The sequence below is a fragment of the Halichondria panicea genome, chromosome 12 (assembly GCF_963675165.1).
Source record: "Halichondria panicea chromosome 12, odHalPani1.1, whole genome shotgun sequence".
Lineage (NCBI taxonomy): Eukaryota > Metazoa > Porifera > Demospongiae > Suberitida > Halichondriidae > Halichondria > Halichondria panicea.
Window position 1 is genome coordinate 3,647,360 of NC_087388.1, and position 17,517 is coordinate 3,664,876.

At 39.8% G+C, this 17,517-nt stretch overlaps 2 protein-coding genes across 2 annotated transcripts; both read left to right on the forward strand.

The window, feature by feature from the left end:
* Positions 1-72: 72 nt before the first annotated feature.
* On the forward strand, positions 73-12,496 carry LOC135344705 (plexin-A4-like). Its single transcript, XM_064541940.1, has 23 exons — positions 73-1,325; positions 1,424-1,630; positions 1,721-1,834; positions 3,785-4,012; positions 4,211-4,385; positions 4,478-4,574; positions 4,708-4,831; positions 4,900-5,004; positions 5,060-5,182; positions 5,279-5,396; positions 5,952-6,023; positions 6,075-6,258; positions 6,373-6,518; positions 6,819-7,083; positions 7,171-7,332; positions 7,498-7,591; positions 7,730-7,978; positions 8,775-8,861; positions 8,954-9,019; positions 9,078-9,268; positions 9,333-9,471; positions 9,534-9,691; positions 11,875-12,496. The coding sequence occupies exons 1-23, from the start codon at positions 354-356 to the stop codon at positions 12,260-12,262; spliced, it is 4,464 nt and encodes a 1,487-aa protein (XP_064398010.1). The 5' UTR covers positions 73-353; the 3' UTR covers positions 12,263-12,496.
* A 125-nt stretch (positions 12,497-12,621) lies between these two features.
* Positions 12,622-14,460, forward strand: LOC135344713 (chondroitin sulfate N-acetylgalactosaminyltransferase 2-like). The gene has a single exon (XM_064541952.1). The coding sequence runs from the start codon at positions 12,626-12,628 to the stop codon at positions 14,312-14,314; it is 1,689 nt and encodes a 562-aa protein (XP_064398022.1). The 5' UTR covers positions 12,622-12,625; the 3' UTR covers positions 14,315-14,460.
* The last annotated feature ends 3,057 nt before the right edge of the window (positions 14,461-17,517 follow it).

Genomic DNA, 17,517 nt, shown 5'->3' on the forward strand with positions numbered 1-17,517 from the left:
GTGTTTCTATGACATTGGATGAGAGCATTTGGCTTTACAGTATTGTTCATAGAATTCACTAGACAGTGTTAATCAAAATGGGTTTTTCTCCCTTTTTTGTCTAAATGCTCTATATTGTGATCCAAGTAAATTGACATGGCAAGTTCAACAAATGTGTTTTTGAATGGAATTTGCCCTAAAGGAAGTGTCTGCTTGTACAGTTGAGTAGACCACACTTGCATGTCTTTAGTACAGTAGTGTCTGTGTATTGAACTGATCAGAGTGTTGATTTAGCTTGCTGTACACTCTAGCTGAAAGATTCAAGGAAGAGATTTTGTGCACATTCAGATCTATTGCTGTGCTGAGTGAAAGCCATGCCTGTGGCATCTTACCATTTTATATGGATCCTGTTACTGTGTTGCACTGCAGATCTCCAAGCTCATATGTTAAATGAGGCCCCTATGGATATGGTTGTTGCTGCTGAGAGTGTGTATATTTTGGGGAGCAGCAGTATCACACAGTTGCATCGGAATCTCTCTTTGCTTAATGAGGCTCCCTTGACATTCAAGCAGCAAGTTGAAGCCACTAGAAATGATGCATTGAGTATGGCTATCAGAGAGAATGAAACTGAATTGGTGGTATGTTTTGCTTATGGAAAATGCTTTCTGTTTTATATGGTCGACGATGGATACTGCACAGATGATAATTCTTTCATTGCTAGTTTTGGATATCCAACAAATGTTTTGCTCACTGACATAGAAATGAACTCTTTCTACATCGCTTTTCGTGCACTTGATCAAGGGTCTCAGTTGCGTTTTCTAAAACTAGAACAGTTCTCTATTGATGAGATCATTTATGATGACTTATACAGTGATTATTACGAGGAGGAACCAATACCATTGGAAATCAATAGAATTCGCTCCCTGTCGTTGAGTATAACCAACTCATCCTTTCGTGATCGCATATTTATCAATGCATTCAGACTCGGCAACCATGTGTATTTCGTGGGACGTGATGAAGATACTGATTCTATACCAAAAATTACTCTCATGAGAATCTGTGACAAAGGAAATCAGATGTTCAGTACTGAAGGATATGACGTTTACGAGATACGATTGTCTTGCGGACCTGTGTCTGCAGAAACCAACTTCACTGGAGTCTCCGTACTTGACAATACTATGGTGCTAGGACTAACTAATCGACGGTACTCAAGGCACTGCACATTCAACCTCTCTCGCATTAACATGATCCTGGATAGTGCTTATGATCAATGCTCTTCTGGAGATTATGATAACCCGTTGCCATGGGCTATATACAACCGTCATAGCTGTACAACTTTCCAGGAGGTATAATTTTTTGGTTTATTATTAGGCTTACTGCAAAACCTATTGTGTGAATGCACTGTGCATCTGAGTCTTGATCTGTTCACTACATGTATCTACAGATTGCAGAGTCTCGCTGCAATTTCGGATCACCCAACCAGGGAAGTGGAGGTATTGTGCCTGCATTAGCCGTGAACTTTGCTGCTATAGGAGAAGTGGCTGTAGAAGTATGGAACTACTCTGTCCGTATTTCCTTGGCTGTTGCTGCTGACAATGTAATGCTCGTATACTTGGCAGCCTCTAATGCAACAGGCCACTACTTGCTGAAGGTAATTAGATTTGATAAATATGTAGTCTAGCTAGCTGCATGTACATTCTCTATCTCTGCATGATGCATAATTACACTTTTTTTTTTGCAGTATTATAGTGGTGGTGATAGTGACACTATTCTAGTGGAAGAATATGAACACAGCCAGCCAATTGTGGTGTTGAAGCAAGCTGAAGACCACATATATGCCGCAACCAGTGTTGAGGTAACATTTACTAGTACAGGTTTAGAAATCTGATCTGGGTGCCTATGGGAGGTAATTTACACGTTGGAGTACAGGGCCGTAAGAAGATTTTTATGGGGGGGGGGGGCTTTCCTTTCAAATGGTTGTTCGACTTGTGTTAGTAGAAGCACCCTCACGAGCAAACTGCTGCATGTTAAATTATGCCTCGATTGCGCATGCGCAGCGATTTATACGGTAGTGTGTGTGTGGACTGTTACAGCTGCTCATGGTGCAAGTATAGGCTTCTAATCATTATGCCTCGGTGCACATGCACAAGCGAGGTATACGGCTGTGTGTGTGTGTGCGTGTGCGTGCGTGCGTGCGTGCGTGCGTGCGTGCGTGCGTGCGTGCGTGCGTGCGTGCGTGCGTGTGTGTACCGCTGCAGCTGCTTAAGGATCAATGAAGTGAAAGTTTTCTATAGGCTTCTAGTCATGGATTTTAGTGCGTGGATTTGCAAAATAATGCTTGTTCGCTTGGTTACTTGGGGTTACTTGGAATGCTATTGCAGCCTTTTCAGAAGAGTGCGTAAAAAAACTTGTCCATCGAGTGTTACTACTATACTCAGTAGTTAGCTCTGCACTAGAACGCTAGCTATTGGTAGCTGCAAGAGTAAGAAGAGAGCTGCAAAGCTCTGCTAATGCAGCCATTAATTTTAGTTTTGGCATCGATCGTTTTTAACAACAATCATGGTCGATCATCCATCACCTACTCTTCGAGTTTCCCGGATTCTGCCTGCAAGCAGTAAAATTAATTAATGCATCATGATCCATTAATTAAAAAGCTATGTTATACCGTAAAGCGGGTAATTTTCTGGGGACAAAATATTCGTGGTTCAGCAATATTGAGACATTTCGTGGGTAATATTTTCGTGGTTGCTGCTTGCACTGCAGGTAAAGGTAGGCAAGGTCGCTTCATTCGTGGGTAAAATATTCGTGGTCAGACCTCCAACCACAAAAACCACGAATATTTTGCTCCACGAAAATTACCCGCTGTACGGTATAGCTTTGGCATCTCCACCGAAGCATCAGCACCCGCTGTGCTTTCATTTTTTCTTGAGTTATGGTGTGTTTTCAGACTTGTGTGTTGCAAAATCTGTTGATATAACTTGCTATTCTACTGCACTAGAACGCTAGCTATTGGTAGCTGCACTAGTCAGAAAAGAGCTGCAAAGCTGTACTGTTTACGGACTGAAGTTTTGGCTTCCTTTTTTAGCAAAAATCATTGTCGACCATTTCCCACTCTTTTCACCATTCGGTGTTCTTTAGTTCTGCATCTACATGTAGCTAGTAGCTTCATTGCAGGAAAGCTTTGGCGCCTGCACCGATGCATCAGCAGCCGCAGTGTTTTCATTAGTTAAGTAGTCAAAAACAACTTGGACGAGTTATTATGGCACTAGCTAGCAGTCATCAAGCTTCGTAAAAAAAGTCTTAACTCGCTATAGAGAGGAAAATGACCTTTTAGTTGTAGGACGTACTACATGTACATGTATAATTATATACATGTAGTTACAGTATGAGGTAGTTTTGTTTTAGTATTTTTATTGAATAGACTTGTTGATTGCAGTGAAGCTCCATCCATTAGTTTTGTCACAGTTTGAAATGACTGCATGCATGAAGGACAGTTGTCTCCCAGCCCCTCTAGTTCTTACATCCCTGCGTCCTGGTATATGCATGCACATAGAATCTAGTTGGCTGTTATAGTACCTATACTAGCTGTCATCACTAACCTTTTGATGTGTATATGTGTCCTAGCTGAGAACACAAACAGCATTTACTTGGCAACTATACATGTAGCAATGATCCGGCCAGCTAGACAACTTGGCCATTCCAAAACTGTAGCTACGTAGGTGGGCAAGTCTTTGCAGAAATGTACGTGTGTTTACTGGTTCCCACACTAATAGTAATAGCTATTATGGTATTTTTTTTCATGAAGGTTTTTCGCTACAAGGTCTTTAGTGACTGTTCCCAGTACTTCAGTTGTGACAGCTGCACAGCCATGAAAGACCCAGTGTGTGGATGGTGTGTGCTAGAAAACAAGTGCTCTCGTGCTCTTGTGTGTAACTCCTCAGAGTTGATTGGACGGTGGATAAATAATCAAAAACAGTGCATAGTCAATGTGTCTCTCAGTAACAAGTTTGCCACTATAGAAGGGCTATCAAATGTGAGTTTCTGGCAAAATTGTTTGAGGTTATACATTGTCTGTGTATATGCTTTACTAAGCATTAATTACTGCCCACAAGTATAGTACACGTACATGTACATGAAGCTTTAATTCATTGTTTGACGCATGTAACTACATGCATAACTATATAACCATTCTCTAACAAGTCTAGTTAGTGTGAATGACTCCAAACTGCAGATTTCATTTGTGACAATACCAAGCACCAGTGTGTTCCCAAGCTTGACTAAGAACGAGTCTTTTACGTGTGTGTTCACAGACATCAAAACTAAAACCATTCACAATTTGACAGTACAAGACAGTGCTTGTGTAGGTGATAACTTCAACCTCACTCTGCTCAACACTTCTTTCACACGTGAGTGCATGTTTATGCTTACTGTGGGAGTATGTAATTATCATACTCGCCAGTACTACCTGCTAGCAATCTACACTTTTCTGTTTATATAGAACTGTCGGTAAGGATTTTAAGTGATAATGACAGCCCTTCAATTGAATTCCACTCAAACTCTGTGTTGACTGTGTTTGACTGCTCACAATACAAAAGGTTTGAATAGCAATTGGTATATATGTACAACCATGTGTGCTCACAATAGAATAGCGATCGGTGTATACATACAACCATGTGTGCACCATACATGTACGAACCATAGTTATAATTATGTTTTGCTCAACTGAAGGTGTATTTCCTGTCAACATGCCCCTGGTTGTGGTTGGTGTGTGTATGACTACAAGTGCACAGCTGACAGTTCGACCTGCAGAGTGCCAACTGACTGGAGAGCAGCTCCACGGCACCATGTTCATGTTAGTATTATACAAACAAAATGTGGTTTACAATTATGATGGCACTTGTCCTTCATCTTGTTGTTTAGACTCATACCTGTCCAATTTTGCTCAAACCACCGAGTGGTAGATATCTGCAACCTGTGGGAGTTAGTAAGAAGCTTAACCTGTCAACGCAGCATATTCCCCCTCCTGTAAGTTCATTATATTAATTAGCGTTGACTTACGATGAAAATTTACCATTTGTAGATATTGGGGCATAAATACGTCTGCAGGATCAGATATCTTGGTAAACAATCAATTGATTTCGATGTGGAAGCTAAGTACACTCTTTCTTCTATGAATATCAGCTGTCAGTTTAAAAGAGAACAGGTATGTCAGGGTTTTTTCAGCTAGCATATTTTGCGTGAATGTGTTGCAAGCAGTGCTAGAATTACGTGTAAAACTACAATTATTTTATCCTGACAGACTAGGCAGTTGTTGCGAATGACATCAGGAGTTGGCGGTGCTCAATTGTCACTCCTTTATGTTGACAGCAACGGAACCATAAAAGAAAAGATAGATTTCAGTAGAGACAATGACTCAGGTAATCTGCAGTATATAGGTATAATAAACATGTGTAATGACGTATCGTATCGTACGTACATGTACATGTAGTTACAGTGGAACCTTATTTATCCGGACACCTTGGTTCCATAAGCAGGCCAGATAAGTGAATATAGTTCAAGTTCTGGTGCTTGATTAGAGTGGTGCTTTTATTAGATTTTTGCAGTATAGCTTAGATCCCACTTTAGTGTAGGGAATTGTATCGTGTAAGTAACTATGCTTGAGGATACTCCATGAATGTAATGTTGCCAGCTTGATACAGTATCCTATATCATTAGCTGCTAGGCTAAGCTCTAAGCCAATAAAAAGTGTGATCTAAATCAGTTACATTTTGTAGATCATCAGCCATGAGGTACCGTATCTACATTATGTGTGGGGTAGTAGTATCCTTAGTTATACAGTCATATAAAGTGCCTATAATGTGACATATACACTTTGTACATGTGTACTATAGCTGTGAAGCTCGATCTTGCATTGTTTTATGTAAGCTGTGAGAATTTATATCAGCCCTCCATGAAATGTTCTCTCAATTCAGACAACTACCAAATGGATTTTGTCAATCCCTCAGACTTGATATCTCAGGAACCTTCCATCGAGCAATCTGATAGTAGGTTGCCTCACCAAGTTTTTTGTTATTTATTATATCCTGTCGCCTTAGTGCTTCTGTACGACTGCTTTCAACTGGGTACGTCCTGCTCTACCTGCATGTCACTGAGATTAAGGCCTGAGGGCTTTGCCTGTGGCTGGTGCACTAGCTCAGGCTGCACTGTTTCCGGGGACTGTGATGGCATCTTCTACATACAGGACCTGTCAGGAAGGTTTTGTCCACATCCAATAATCCAGTAAGAGTAACAATGTTTATTTCTGGTTGCCTCTCGGTAGTGCAACCGATAATTATGAATAATCCTGACTGTTTTATAGCTATCAGTGGTGGTTCAGTTTGTTGCTTAATTCAGATCGGTGTCACCTTCCTCTGGGCCGATTCAAGGAGGAACGGTTGTCACTATCACTGGTGATGATCTAGGGATTGATTTAACCTCTATAGAATCAATCATGTTTGGACAACACCCATGTTCTGTCATTGCAAATGAATACCAGCCAGGTGAGTCAACTTTGTACTCCTATAATTATACTGTATAGCGCGAAATTTTCGAGAGGCTTAATTTTCGCTGATTTCGTGGGTTAGCAATCCTACACGAAAATAAAGTCCACAAAAATTGTTGGAATTATCTGCTCTAACGTGCAAAGATTAAAGGCGTGGCTTCCGATAAGCAGTCATTCCACGAACATTGTGCAACGAAATGCTTTTACTAGGCCATTCCATGAAATATAATTTCCCAAAAATTTCGCGGTATGTATAGTAGTACATACATATACATCACTTTTATTGTCACTACCACAGGTCGAGTGATCAAGTGCACGACATCAGCAGCAACTGACTCAGAAACTGTGCACATCAGTCTTACTGTAAATAGAGGTAGTCCAGGGCTAGTTGGGGCCACACCAATCTTTGAATTTCATTACGAGAACCCTACAATCACATCAATTTACCCACGATATGGTCCGATCAGTGGAGGCACTTTGGTGGCTATAGAGGGCTCCTCATTGAACACTGGGGATGATGGTTCTGCAGTGATCAGTCTAGCTGGACAGGATTGTGTCATCAGGTGAGTATATCCACTTACATGTAATTTACACTTTTCACAATTACGCTTCCAATTAATTTGTATGACTGTGTTTTATACTACTTTTAGGTCTAAGACTTCAGAGAGGATACTATGTGTCGCATCTCCTAATGAAGCTGATGATGGCTTCATTCATATCTCCATTGATGGTGCCAATATTTATGAGGGCTTTTACTTGTATTTGCCCGACCCTGTTATTTTCTCAGTATCACCATCTACCACAATTGAGTCGTAAGTTTGTGCATACATTACTCTATTGCTAACCTGACTGTCAGAATGTCATATTAATGTTTGTTTGCTACATGTATAAATGCATACGTTTACCAAGAAGAATTGCACGGTTTTTGTACGAATTTGCACAATGCGAATAACTTGCAACATTTTTTTATTACACAGAGGAGGCATCACTCTAACCTTTACTGGATCAAACCTAAACAGCACAGTGAAGCCCACACTGTTGGTATTTGAAGACCAACAGGAATATGTGGGGGTAAGTAATTGCTGTAAAAATGCTATATTGTATGTTCATCCATTGACAGCGTATCTCTAGAATTTTTAGTAAGAAGATATACTTTAGGGGTGGTAAATTTTGTCAAATTGTTTTTATTCAGCTTAGAAATGTCTGCAGGTTTGTGAGGGTGTTAATGCTACTGCTTTAGAGTGCAAGGCTCCGAGATTGTCGTCAATGCCCAATGGGAGCGTGAGGAGATATTCACCAAAACCTCTGAACTACACTATAATTATGGACAATGCTCCTCGTCCAAACACTACCAACCCTGAACTTACGCTGATTACAAAATCAGATCCTGTCTTTGTCGAGATACAAGATGCTGATCAAGTTTACGTGCGGGGATCACAAGAATTTATTGCTATCCTTGTGAGTTGTGCTTCTATTTATGGTTACTAATAACTTGCAGACAGTTCTTAGCTAGATCAGTGAGCACTTTAATATAACTACCTTAATGTTACTATTATAGACGAGTAGTAATTTTAGCGTTTTTCAGATTTTTCTCTGTTTTTAGGGTACTAATTTTGGCAGATTTGTAGCAAATTCATTACCACAATAATATCTCAAAAGATGTATAAGTATGAGTTTTAAGGTTGAATGGAAAGTTTGGACTCGGATAAAGATGAAAAAAGGGAAGTTTTTTTTTTATCATAATTTTTTATTTGCGTTTTATTATAAGCACGTACTTAATTTAGCGTTAATAAAATTCGCTAAAATTAGTACCCGTTTATAATAGTAACAATAAGGTAGTCCATGACCTAAAAATACAGCAATGCTGTTCTCATACATGTAGTTTTGATCCAGCTGTGGCCTGTAGGTGAAGTGAGGCTCATAACTTATTTCAACACCTTTTTACAGGTGTGTAGGTGTAACAATGTCATATACGTTGCTACCAGACTTCATCCTCAAGACAAACATAATTATTATAATACTACATCTACTGGCTTCTGTTTATATATAGAAGATTCAAGAGCAGAGGGTTCTAGTTACATGTACATGTACATGTATGTGTACTTACTGAGCACTTCTGAGCTAGTTGAGACACCACTATTTAGCCATGAATACATTTTAATTATGGTAAAGTAGCTATAATAATGACACATTATATATGCCCCCTTGACTCAACTAGTAATTGTGTATTATATCTAGACTGCGTTTAATTTAGGGTCGCGACATCAATAATGTTCAAGCGATGGAGATTGCAGTTTCTGTAGACGGTCTTCCTTGTGATAACATCATACTCTCCCAGAATGTACGTTGACCACTCATTCTATAGCAACATTATAATAATGTTCTGCACTGCAATTAATACATATTGAAATCCTAGCTGAAACTGTTTTCCAGGTTCTGCGGTGCAAGCCTCCTCCATTTATGGGACTTTCCACTGCAGTTTATCATGCAAATGTGAAGGTAAACTCATGTCAATAATTATGCTTGTGCTTATTTGCTATAATTATGTATATCTAAGGTAACTGTGGGAAGTGGTAGCCTGGAGTACAACGTTGGAGTACTGGAGTATATCCAAGATAATTCTTCGATGAATGTCACAATGATCATTGCTGTTGCTATGGGATCTTTACTAGGTATCATTTTAATGATATTCTTGGTCTGCACACTGGTTTTGTCAGGCCGTTTAATTCGGAAGAATTGTTCAAAAAGGTTGGAACAAACTAGCTACATGTAGCAATGGTAGCATTTAATTACCCCTGTATTCTAATTCAAGGGATCTTGAGGAAGTCGTTAACGTTAATGGAGGTCAAAATGGACAACAAGAATTCTCACCACCAGAATATGATTATGTCAGTCACGAGAATGTTTATGAAGATATCAGCGACCTCGCCATCAATACTGGACGAGAGTGGGTATGTTCACGTCGCTGTCCATTAACATCCATAATTTATTGCTGATTATCATAAATTTGTAGCCTGTTGGTAGTGTCAAAAATGTGGCCAATGGAAGATATCAAGATTCTCTCCAACTAAACAGAAGAAATGCTAATGATGTTCCCAATGAGGAGTACATTGAGATGGGGGGGGCTCACAGTCTTTTTCAACCCAGAGTAGCAGGAGCTGAGTTGCCGAGGTTATACATTATGCTAAACACGTACAGTACATTAGGTACATTTATAGGGGTTGGTAGATTATGCTCGAGATAAGAGTTCATTAGGAAGAGTACGCAACTCTAATAGACTGTATATACACAAAAAGCATTCCTCCAATCTTACGTCACAGATACTGGCTGTTGTAATCATTGCCTTTCCTACTGCAGTTGTAAATGAATAACATTAGTGATAATTATCACAATCATCACTATGTTATTCATTGCAAATTTGATTTCACAGTTTATACAACAGCATGTGGTTGCGACGTACATGTAAGGTTGGAGAAACGCCCCCTATGGTTTTTAAGTGGAGTTGCGTACTCTTCCTAATGAACTCTTGTTATTATCTATTATGCTGTTCTTTTATGTGCTCAAGTTAACATCCTATCAAATTGTCTTTTCAAGTCACCTATTATTCCCACTCAAATACAGCATAGACCCCATGTAATCGCACAAGTAACGTCAAACTATACCACATGACTCTATCTATTAACACTATATATAATCGTATGATGTGCTGTTAGCGACCAGAGGGGGTCTGACATGCGTGCACGAATCACTACAAGTTCAGTGTATGGATGTCATTAAGCACGTGATAACATTACACTAGCAATTGTAGTGATTCGTGCACACATGTCGGACCTCCTCTGATTAGCAACTGGATGTCTCGGTAGAGGTGTCAAAGCCACTATACATGTAGCTTAATTTTATACACACATTATATCATGATGTGCAAAGTCTAGAATCAGAGGAGGTTGGACATCACTTGAGCAATGGCAATCCAAGTAGGAGAAACAAGAAGCCCATAGAAACTCTTACTTGCCCTTCATTGATCCTGAGCAGCTGTAGCAGTCTACACACACACACTACCGTATACCTCGCTTGCGCATGCGCACCGAGGCATAATAATAATTAATTAACCACCTACTTCCATCAGGCCTACAAATGTATTATGTTATGGTATAACACGGGCACGAGGGATGTTGTATGGAATATTATTGCACTGAAGCACGAGGGCTAAGTGCAATATACATGTATGCCATGCATCCCGAGTGCACGTGTTTATATCCCGAGGGCATAGCAACATAACACTGTCTTAGTAACACAATATAAACTGCACAAAAAGATGACAAAGACAACTCTAGACACAGCTCCATCTCTTCTCTCTTCTAGACGCCAGCGTATAAGATTGGCATAACCGACGAATGGCTTGACACAAAATTGTTGGAGTTCCAACGCTGAAACCACTGCAAAACAGCCCCACCCCACTACTGCTGCAAAGAAACAGCCCACCCTACTTACTACTGCTGCGAAGAAACAGCCCTACCCCACTACTCAGTGTAACTGTTGCTCGAACAGCCTCCACTATCCTCGGCATCACAACCAAGCCAAAGAAGCTCGCCTCTACACTGCTGCAAAACAGCTCAAGCCCCCAGCAAAAAGAGCCGCTTCTAGAGTGCTATGGTGAAGCAGAATTGACATGCATCACAAAGTTGAGGACTAGGTTTAGGAATACAGAATCTTTCACAAAATGAGCCTTGGACAATTTTAAAACCTGCATGGTTGCAAAGAAGAAACTCCAGCAGTGCTAAACATTCCTGCATGGCTGGACTTACTTTTATACTTGTTATTTCTCATGATATTATTTGTCTGTCTAATGCCAGAGGGGAGTTTTGTGGTTAGTGCATTATGACTTTGCGGTTAATGCATTATGGACTTTAAACAGTGCATTATGCTGCATATTGCACTTGGCAACAACGTAGCAACGGGATATAAATACTGTGCTATTATTTGTATACTGACCTGTATATACATTGAACTTCCAAACCTGCCTATTATTCTTGTAATTGTTGTTTTAAAAGCGCCAGCAATGAAGTGCCTAATATGCTCCGTATAGCGGGTAATTTTCGGGGGACAAAATATTCGTGGTTCAGCAATATTGAGACATTTCGTGGGTAATAATTTTCGTGGTTGAAGCTTGCACTGCAGGTAAAGGTAGACAAGGTCGCTTCATTCGTTGGTAAAATATGTGTGGTCAGACCTCCAATCACGAAAACCACGAATATTTTGCCCCACGAAAATTACCCGCTATACGGTATGTTAGCATAACCTACCAACCCCCAATAGAAGTATAATTACATTGATGATGGATATTTTAATGTCAGGTTGGAAGTTGCTAGCAGACAAAATAGAGAGGTCAGAAGAGATGATGCAGCCAGAAATGATGGTGTGGTGGAAAGAAACATTGAAGACAGACAAGGCGGTGCAATGAGAAGAGGTGGTGCAGCCAGAAGAGATGTAGCAAGACAAGATGGTGTTGGTGCCACCCCTGTTGCTAGTGGAGAGTACGTAGATATGCTACCACCTTCTCTCAGGATGAGTCGTCCCACGAGCAGCATGCAGAATCCAACTCAGAACCGTACTCGCTGCATCCTTGCTCCAAGAGAGTCAACGCCTTCTGCCACTGCCAACGTACAGAACGATGAGAATGCTGAATCAGAAGATGATAGAAGTATTAGAGTGACAAAACTGCGCTGTGCCCTGGATCTCTGATGGCGGATATTCTGGCTAGAATTTGCTGATAATTATAATTTGGTATTAATGTAATCAAGAACAAAACAAGTCATGATGCTTGATTGTAAAAAAACTTTCTGTTTAATACACTTACTGCTGTTTTTGTCTATAGATATTGTCATCTGCAAATCAAGCCGATAATTTTGTAAGAACAATAATAATTTACACATTCATTACAGTTTTGCTGCTCTATAAGAATTTATACTGTCACCATCAAGCTATTCATAATAGAATACATGCAGACTCTGCATGTTTCTGTTTGTAATTTATTGTGTGTCCTGTCAATAATTATGATCTACATGGGCTAGTATTAATTTTGCATACCTTAGTTGCTAGGAAGCCATGGAATTTTCGCATCATTCTGAGCCTTTCAGAAGGATGGTCATCTTTATTATGAAGTGGAGGGCTGTTCTAATGTTGTCTATTTGCCTCCTGCTTGTTGCTGGTATCTACATGTGCTTTCCTAGTGGTGCTGGCTCACACATACTGTCACATGGACGTCGTTTGATGACTGAAGATTGTGAAAATCTACAACAGCAAGTAGAGTACTTTCAGACCATTTCTATTGCGAGTGAAAAGAAGTATAAGGACACAGTCGATCGCATGAGAATCCAGAATTCTGAGATGAAAAGAAAATTTGATGTACAACGAGATATTGTCAAAGATCTAGAGAGAAGAAATCGACAAATCGTTGAGAGACTGTCTAATATCGAGAGTGGTGGCCCTAGAAAGAGAGAAAATGACTATCGATTAGCTCCCCATATAAAACAAGATGTGCTGCGAAGCTTGAATATACATCAAACGTCTGAATTCGAAGTAATACCGTACATGAGTTTTTCAAAAGATCGGCTCTATCAGCTCGAGCCTGGTATGATAAATAGACCTGAAGCAGCTCCAATTGGTGATAAAAAAAGAGAGTTACAAGAAATTTTAGACATGTCTCTAACTGTGTTGAACTCCAACAATAATGGTAAGCAGTATAATCAGTGGGATCTACTTCAAGGCTACTCCCGTATTGATAGAATGACAGGGACGCAGTATGAGCTGTACTTTTCTAGTAAAGGGAAGAAAAACAATTTTGAACATGTTCAAATGTTTCGTCCATTTGCCCCACTTCAAAGTGTTCAAGTGCAAAGTTTTGACAAGAAAAATGAATGGATTAATTTGGTTGTGCCCTTAGCTGGAAGAGTGGAAACGTTTGTGAATTTTATAGATATGTTTGCTGAACAGTGCATTAAAAAAGACAAACGTGTGTTTCTGACAATAGTTTATTTCGGTGAAGAAGGATTAGAAGAAACCAAATCTACTCTGGAAAAAGTAACATCTCAGCACTCTTTCACACAGTACAAATTTATTGAAAGACCTGATCCTTTTTCTAGAGGTGTAGGCCTACTGGTAGGAGCTGAATCATGGGACCGTGGGAACGCATTACTTTTCTTTTGTGACGTTGATATCTACTTAAAGGATGGGTTTTTGGATCGATGTAGATTGAACGCTGCTCCTGGAAGTAAAGTTTATTACCCGATTGTATTCAGTATGTACAATCCCTCAATTGTATATAGTGAGATGAACAAAATTCCTCCATACGAGGAATTGTTTGTTATTAACAGAGACTCTGGATTCTGGAGGACCTTTGGATTCGGTATGACCTGCATGTATCGTTCTGACTTTCTGTTTATGCGTGGATTTGACACCAAAATACAAGGATGGGGATATGAAGATGTAAAATTGTATAGGAAATTTGTGAAGAGCAACATCGATGTTGTTCGATCACCTGATCCAGGCATATTCCACATATGGCATGAAAAAAACTGTGACCCACATCTTCAACCAGCTCAGTACAATATGTGTTTGGCTAGCAAAGCACTCGGTGAAGCTTCTCATGCTCAATTAGGTATGCTGGCTTTTCGAGAGTTAAAACGGGAAAATGAATTATTGCACTCCGAAACAAAAGATGAAAATGTGGAGCTGCAAAACGAGTTGGATGATGATGATGTATGGTTAGAAGTGAATAAACAGTTTGACAACTAGATCTAGATAATTGATGTATAGCTACATGCACTACATGAGTTAAAACAGGAAATTACTGAAAGATGAAAATTTGGCGAATCACCCTAGCTCCATAATTTAATTGATGTATAATTATTGTTAGGAGTGAATACCGTATAGCGTGAAATTTTCGAGGGGCTTAACTTTCGTGGGTTAGAATTCTACACGAAAATTGTTCTTTAATTAGAATTATACCTGCTATCATGCAAATATTAAAAAGGCGTGGCGTCCGGTAAGCATTAATTCCGCGAACATTGTGCAACGAAAAGGCCAATCCACGAAATATAAGTGCCTCGAAAATTTCGCACTATATATACGTACAGGAGTGTATTATGAAACGTAATACACTACGTTAGATCATAGATAGTAAAGGAAAGGGATTGGAAACGCATTACGTCATACGACTCAATCCTACTTACTGACCTTAACCTCGATTACAGGCCCTTTATTGCGGCGTAAATTTGAGGCCACATTGATAATTGAGCATGAGTGTGCCACAAGCTCAAGCTCAGGCTGTGGAGTACCTCAAGAAGCTCATACTGTGGACAGTGTAGTTAAAGCATAGATTGAACTCTTCAATCTATGGTACCGGTTAAAGGATATAGGCTTCATGATGGCATCCATATCAGCAAAAAAGCTATTATTCACGACAAACGTATTTATCATCTTACTAAACTATAGTTTACACTAATCATAAGCATGATATAAGTGTAGTGTACTCTAATATTAAAGTGGTTGCAGAGAGAATAAAAACAAAAACAGTGTATACACACACAAGCAAAAATAAACACGTACATGTATACTTAATATGAGGTGAGGTTACTACATGTCTTATGGATGACATTGTTGAATTCATGTCTTCCTAGATGCTTTTGTTTTGTTGAGAGAATCTGGTAACGGTTGAGGAGGACTTGCACCTTTTCTTACGAGCTTTTTGCTTCACATTCTAAAAAGACAATTAAAAGTTGTTGTAAATCACAAAGAGATGCCCTGATCACTCCAAAATCAGTTGCATGCTACATTCTAGCATGAATACTACAATAATAAAAACAATACATGTAAAAGTCTATTTGAGAAATAGCTTCCACAAAATTGTCACTATAGTATAGCATTTTTTACTTAAAGCAGATTGTAACTCACCAATAATTTATGAGGCTTATGCTACATATCATACTATAGCTCTATTATGTAAGAACAAGATTCTCTCATGTAACCAATCCATAATACCTTACATTGAGCAATAGAGCTTCTGCAAACAACTCACCCTAACTTTCAAGGTTTAAAAACACTTTTTGGGGTGAGGGCTTTAGTGTAGCTGCAGAGGACAGTCACTCCCCAAGCCCATTCAGGTATATGTTTCTGATTTTGCTTGTGATGTTAGTGACCATCTACTCGAACTCTTGTAGAGTGGTCGGCACTGTTGTCAACAGCCCAGAGTTTGCTAAAGCATTCAACTGTCCAACAGGATCAAATATGAATCCTGAGCATAAATGTGTCTTGTGGTGATAACCTGCTTGGAAGATAAATTAACATTGCACAGCTGATTCTTACAATTATAGCTGCCAATTTATATGACTGTGCAAATTCCCCCATTCCTTATGATGCATTGAAGTGATTTCAAATCGTTCTCGATTATATGAATACCCTATATACGTAGACTCATGCAGCTAGTCGAGGCTAGTTACGCCTCGGTGCGCATGAGCAAGCGAGGTGTACGGTAGTGTGTTTATGTGTCTGTCTGTGTGTAGACTAGCTGCATGCTACAGCTGCTCAAGGATCAATGACGTTCAAGTAAGAGTTGCTATAGGCTTCTAGTCATGTTTTCTTGGAGGATTTTAATTTGTGAATTTGCAAAATAATGCAAACTTGGAATGCCATTGCAGCCGTTTCAGAAGAGTGCGTAGCAAAAATTGTCCACTGAGTGTTGCTTACTCTACTTAGTAGTTAGCTCTGCACTAGAATGTTAGCTATTGGTAGCTGCAAGAGTGAGAAGAGCGCTGCAATTAAGGCTCTGCTGATGCAGCCATTAATTTTAGACTTGAAGTTTTGCAATCGATCGTTTTAACAACAATCATGGTTGATCACATTACCCACTCGTTGAGTTTGCATGCAAAAATAATGTGTGTATAAAAGCTATTAGCTTTATGTTATGTAGCTTTGGCACCTCCACCGAGGTATCAGCACGGTGCTTTCATTTTAATTGGTACTACATCCATGAATTTGATGTCGATCCATCGTTAATAATTATAGGTATAATAATAATGCCTCGATGCACGCATGCGTAAGCGAAATATACGTAGTATGTCACATTGATGGCAAAATCCACTCCCCTGAAATTGGTCGTCCAAAAAATTTTAGTAGCACAAATTCTACTTAGCCATTAGAAATGTAGCGAGCCTTCCTTTAAGTCTCCTGTTGTACAGCATGCACGCAAACCAGGGGCGTAGCCAGGATTTGAGATAGGGGGGTGCTTATTACCAATGGGGGTGGGGCACTCCCCCAGAAAATTTTTGTTGTTACATGCTCTGAGATTGATTCTAACGCAATCTGGCTAAAGAAATGAGGGTACTGCTACTTTGAGGGTACTGGTGGTTAAGCCACATCTTCATTTGAAGATGTCCTATAAAATGCATTGTTTTGAGTTGTGACAATTAAATCATGCAGCTGCTAACCAGGTTCTGCTTGTGAATTAGCAGGACAGGGTGGCAAGCCACTTGCAGTTGCAGTGCTGCTCTGTGAACTGGGCTCAACGGAAAAATACTCATGATGATGATGGTGATAGCTGCTGAACATTAACAGTCTGCAACTCTGTGGGGGACCTTGGTCTGCTCAGCACGTGGCTTTGCGCATGTGCACTGACTGGAATGAATATTTGGAGGTGGAGCTAGATAGTTAGAGGTGGAGTTTTGAGTTGATAGAGCTCTAGTTACTCTCGATCTCATATCAGCTAGCTAGTTAGTAAAATGAACTTGTGGAGCAGAGTCTGAGGCCAGAGGGGGGTGCTGGAGCACCCTCTGCCCCCCTCTGGCTACGCCACTGCAAACAAGCTCTACAGTAGGTGCATAGTTCAGCAATTCTTTGGCAGGCAATGAGTCTAGCTCATTCATCAACAAGATCACGATTTTCAGGTTTTTACAGAGTCGCCAGATTTCGGTATCGGTAATTCGTGTTATTCTAGTGCCATC

Bases quoted from the DNA above. Each gene is read 5' to 3' on its own strand.
- LOC135344705 (XM_064541940.1), top strand. From the start codon at position 354: ATGCCTGTGGCATCTTACCATTTTATATGGATCCTGTTACTGTGTTGC. The intron at 7,592-7,729 runs GTAAGTAATTGC...AAATGTCTGCAG, and splicing joins ACCAACAGGAATATGTGGGG to GTTTGTGAGGGTGTTAATGC. The intron at 7,979-8,774 runs GTGAGTTGTGCT...CGTTTAATTTAG, and splicing joins AAGAATTTATTGCTATCCTT to GGTCGCGACATCAATAATGT.
- LOC135344713 (XM_064541952.1), top strand. From the start codon at position 12,626: ATGGAATTTTCGCATCATTCTGAGCCTTTCAGAAGGATGGTCATCTTT.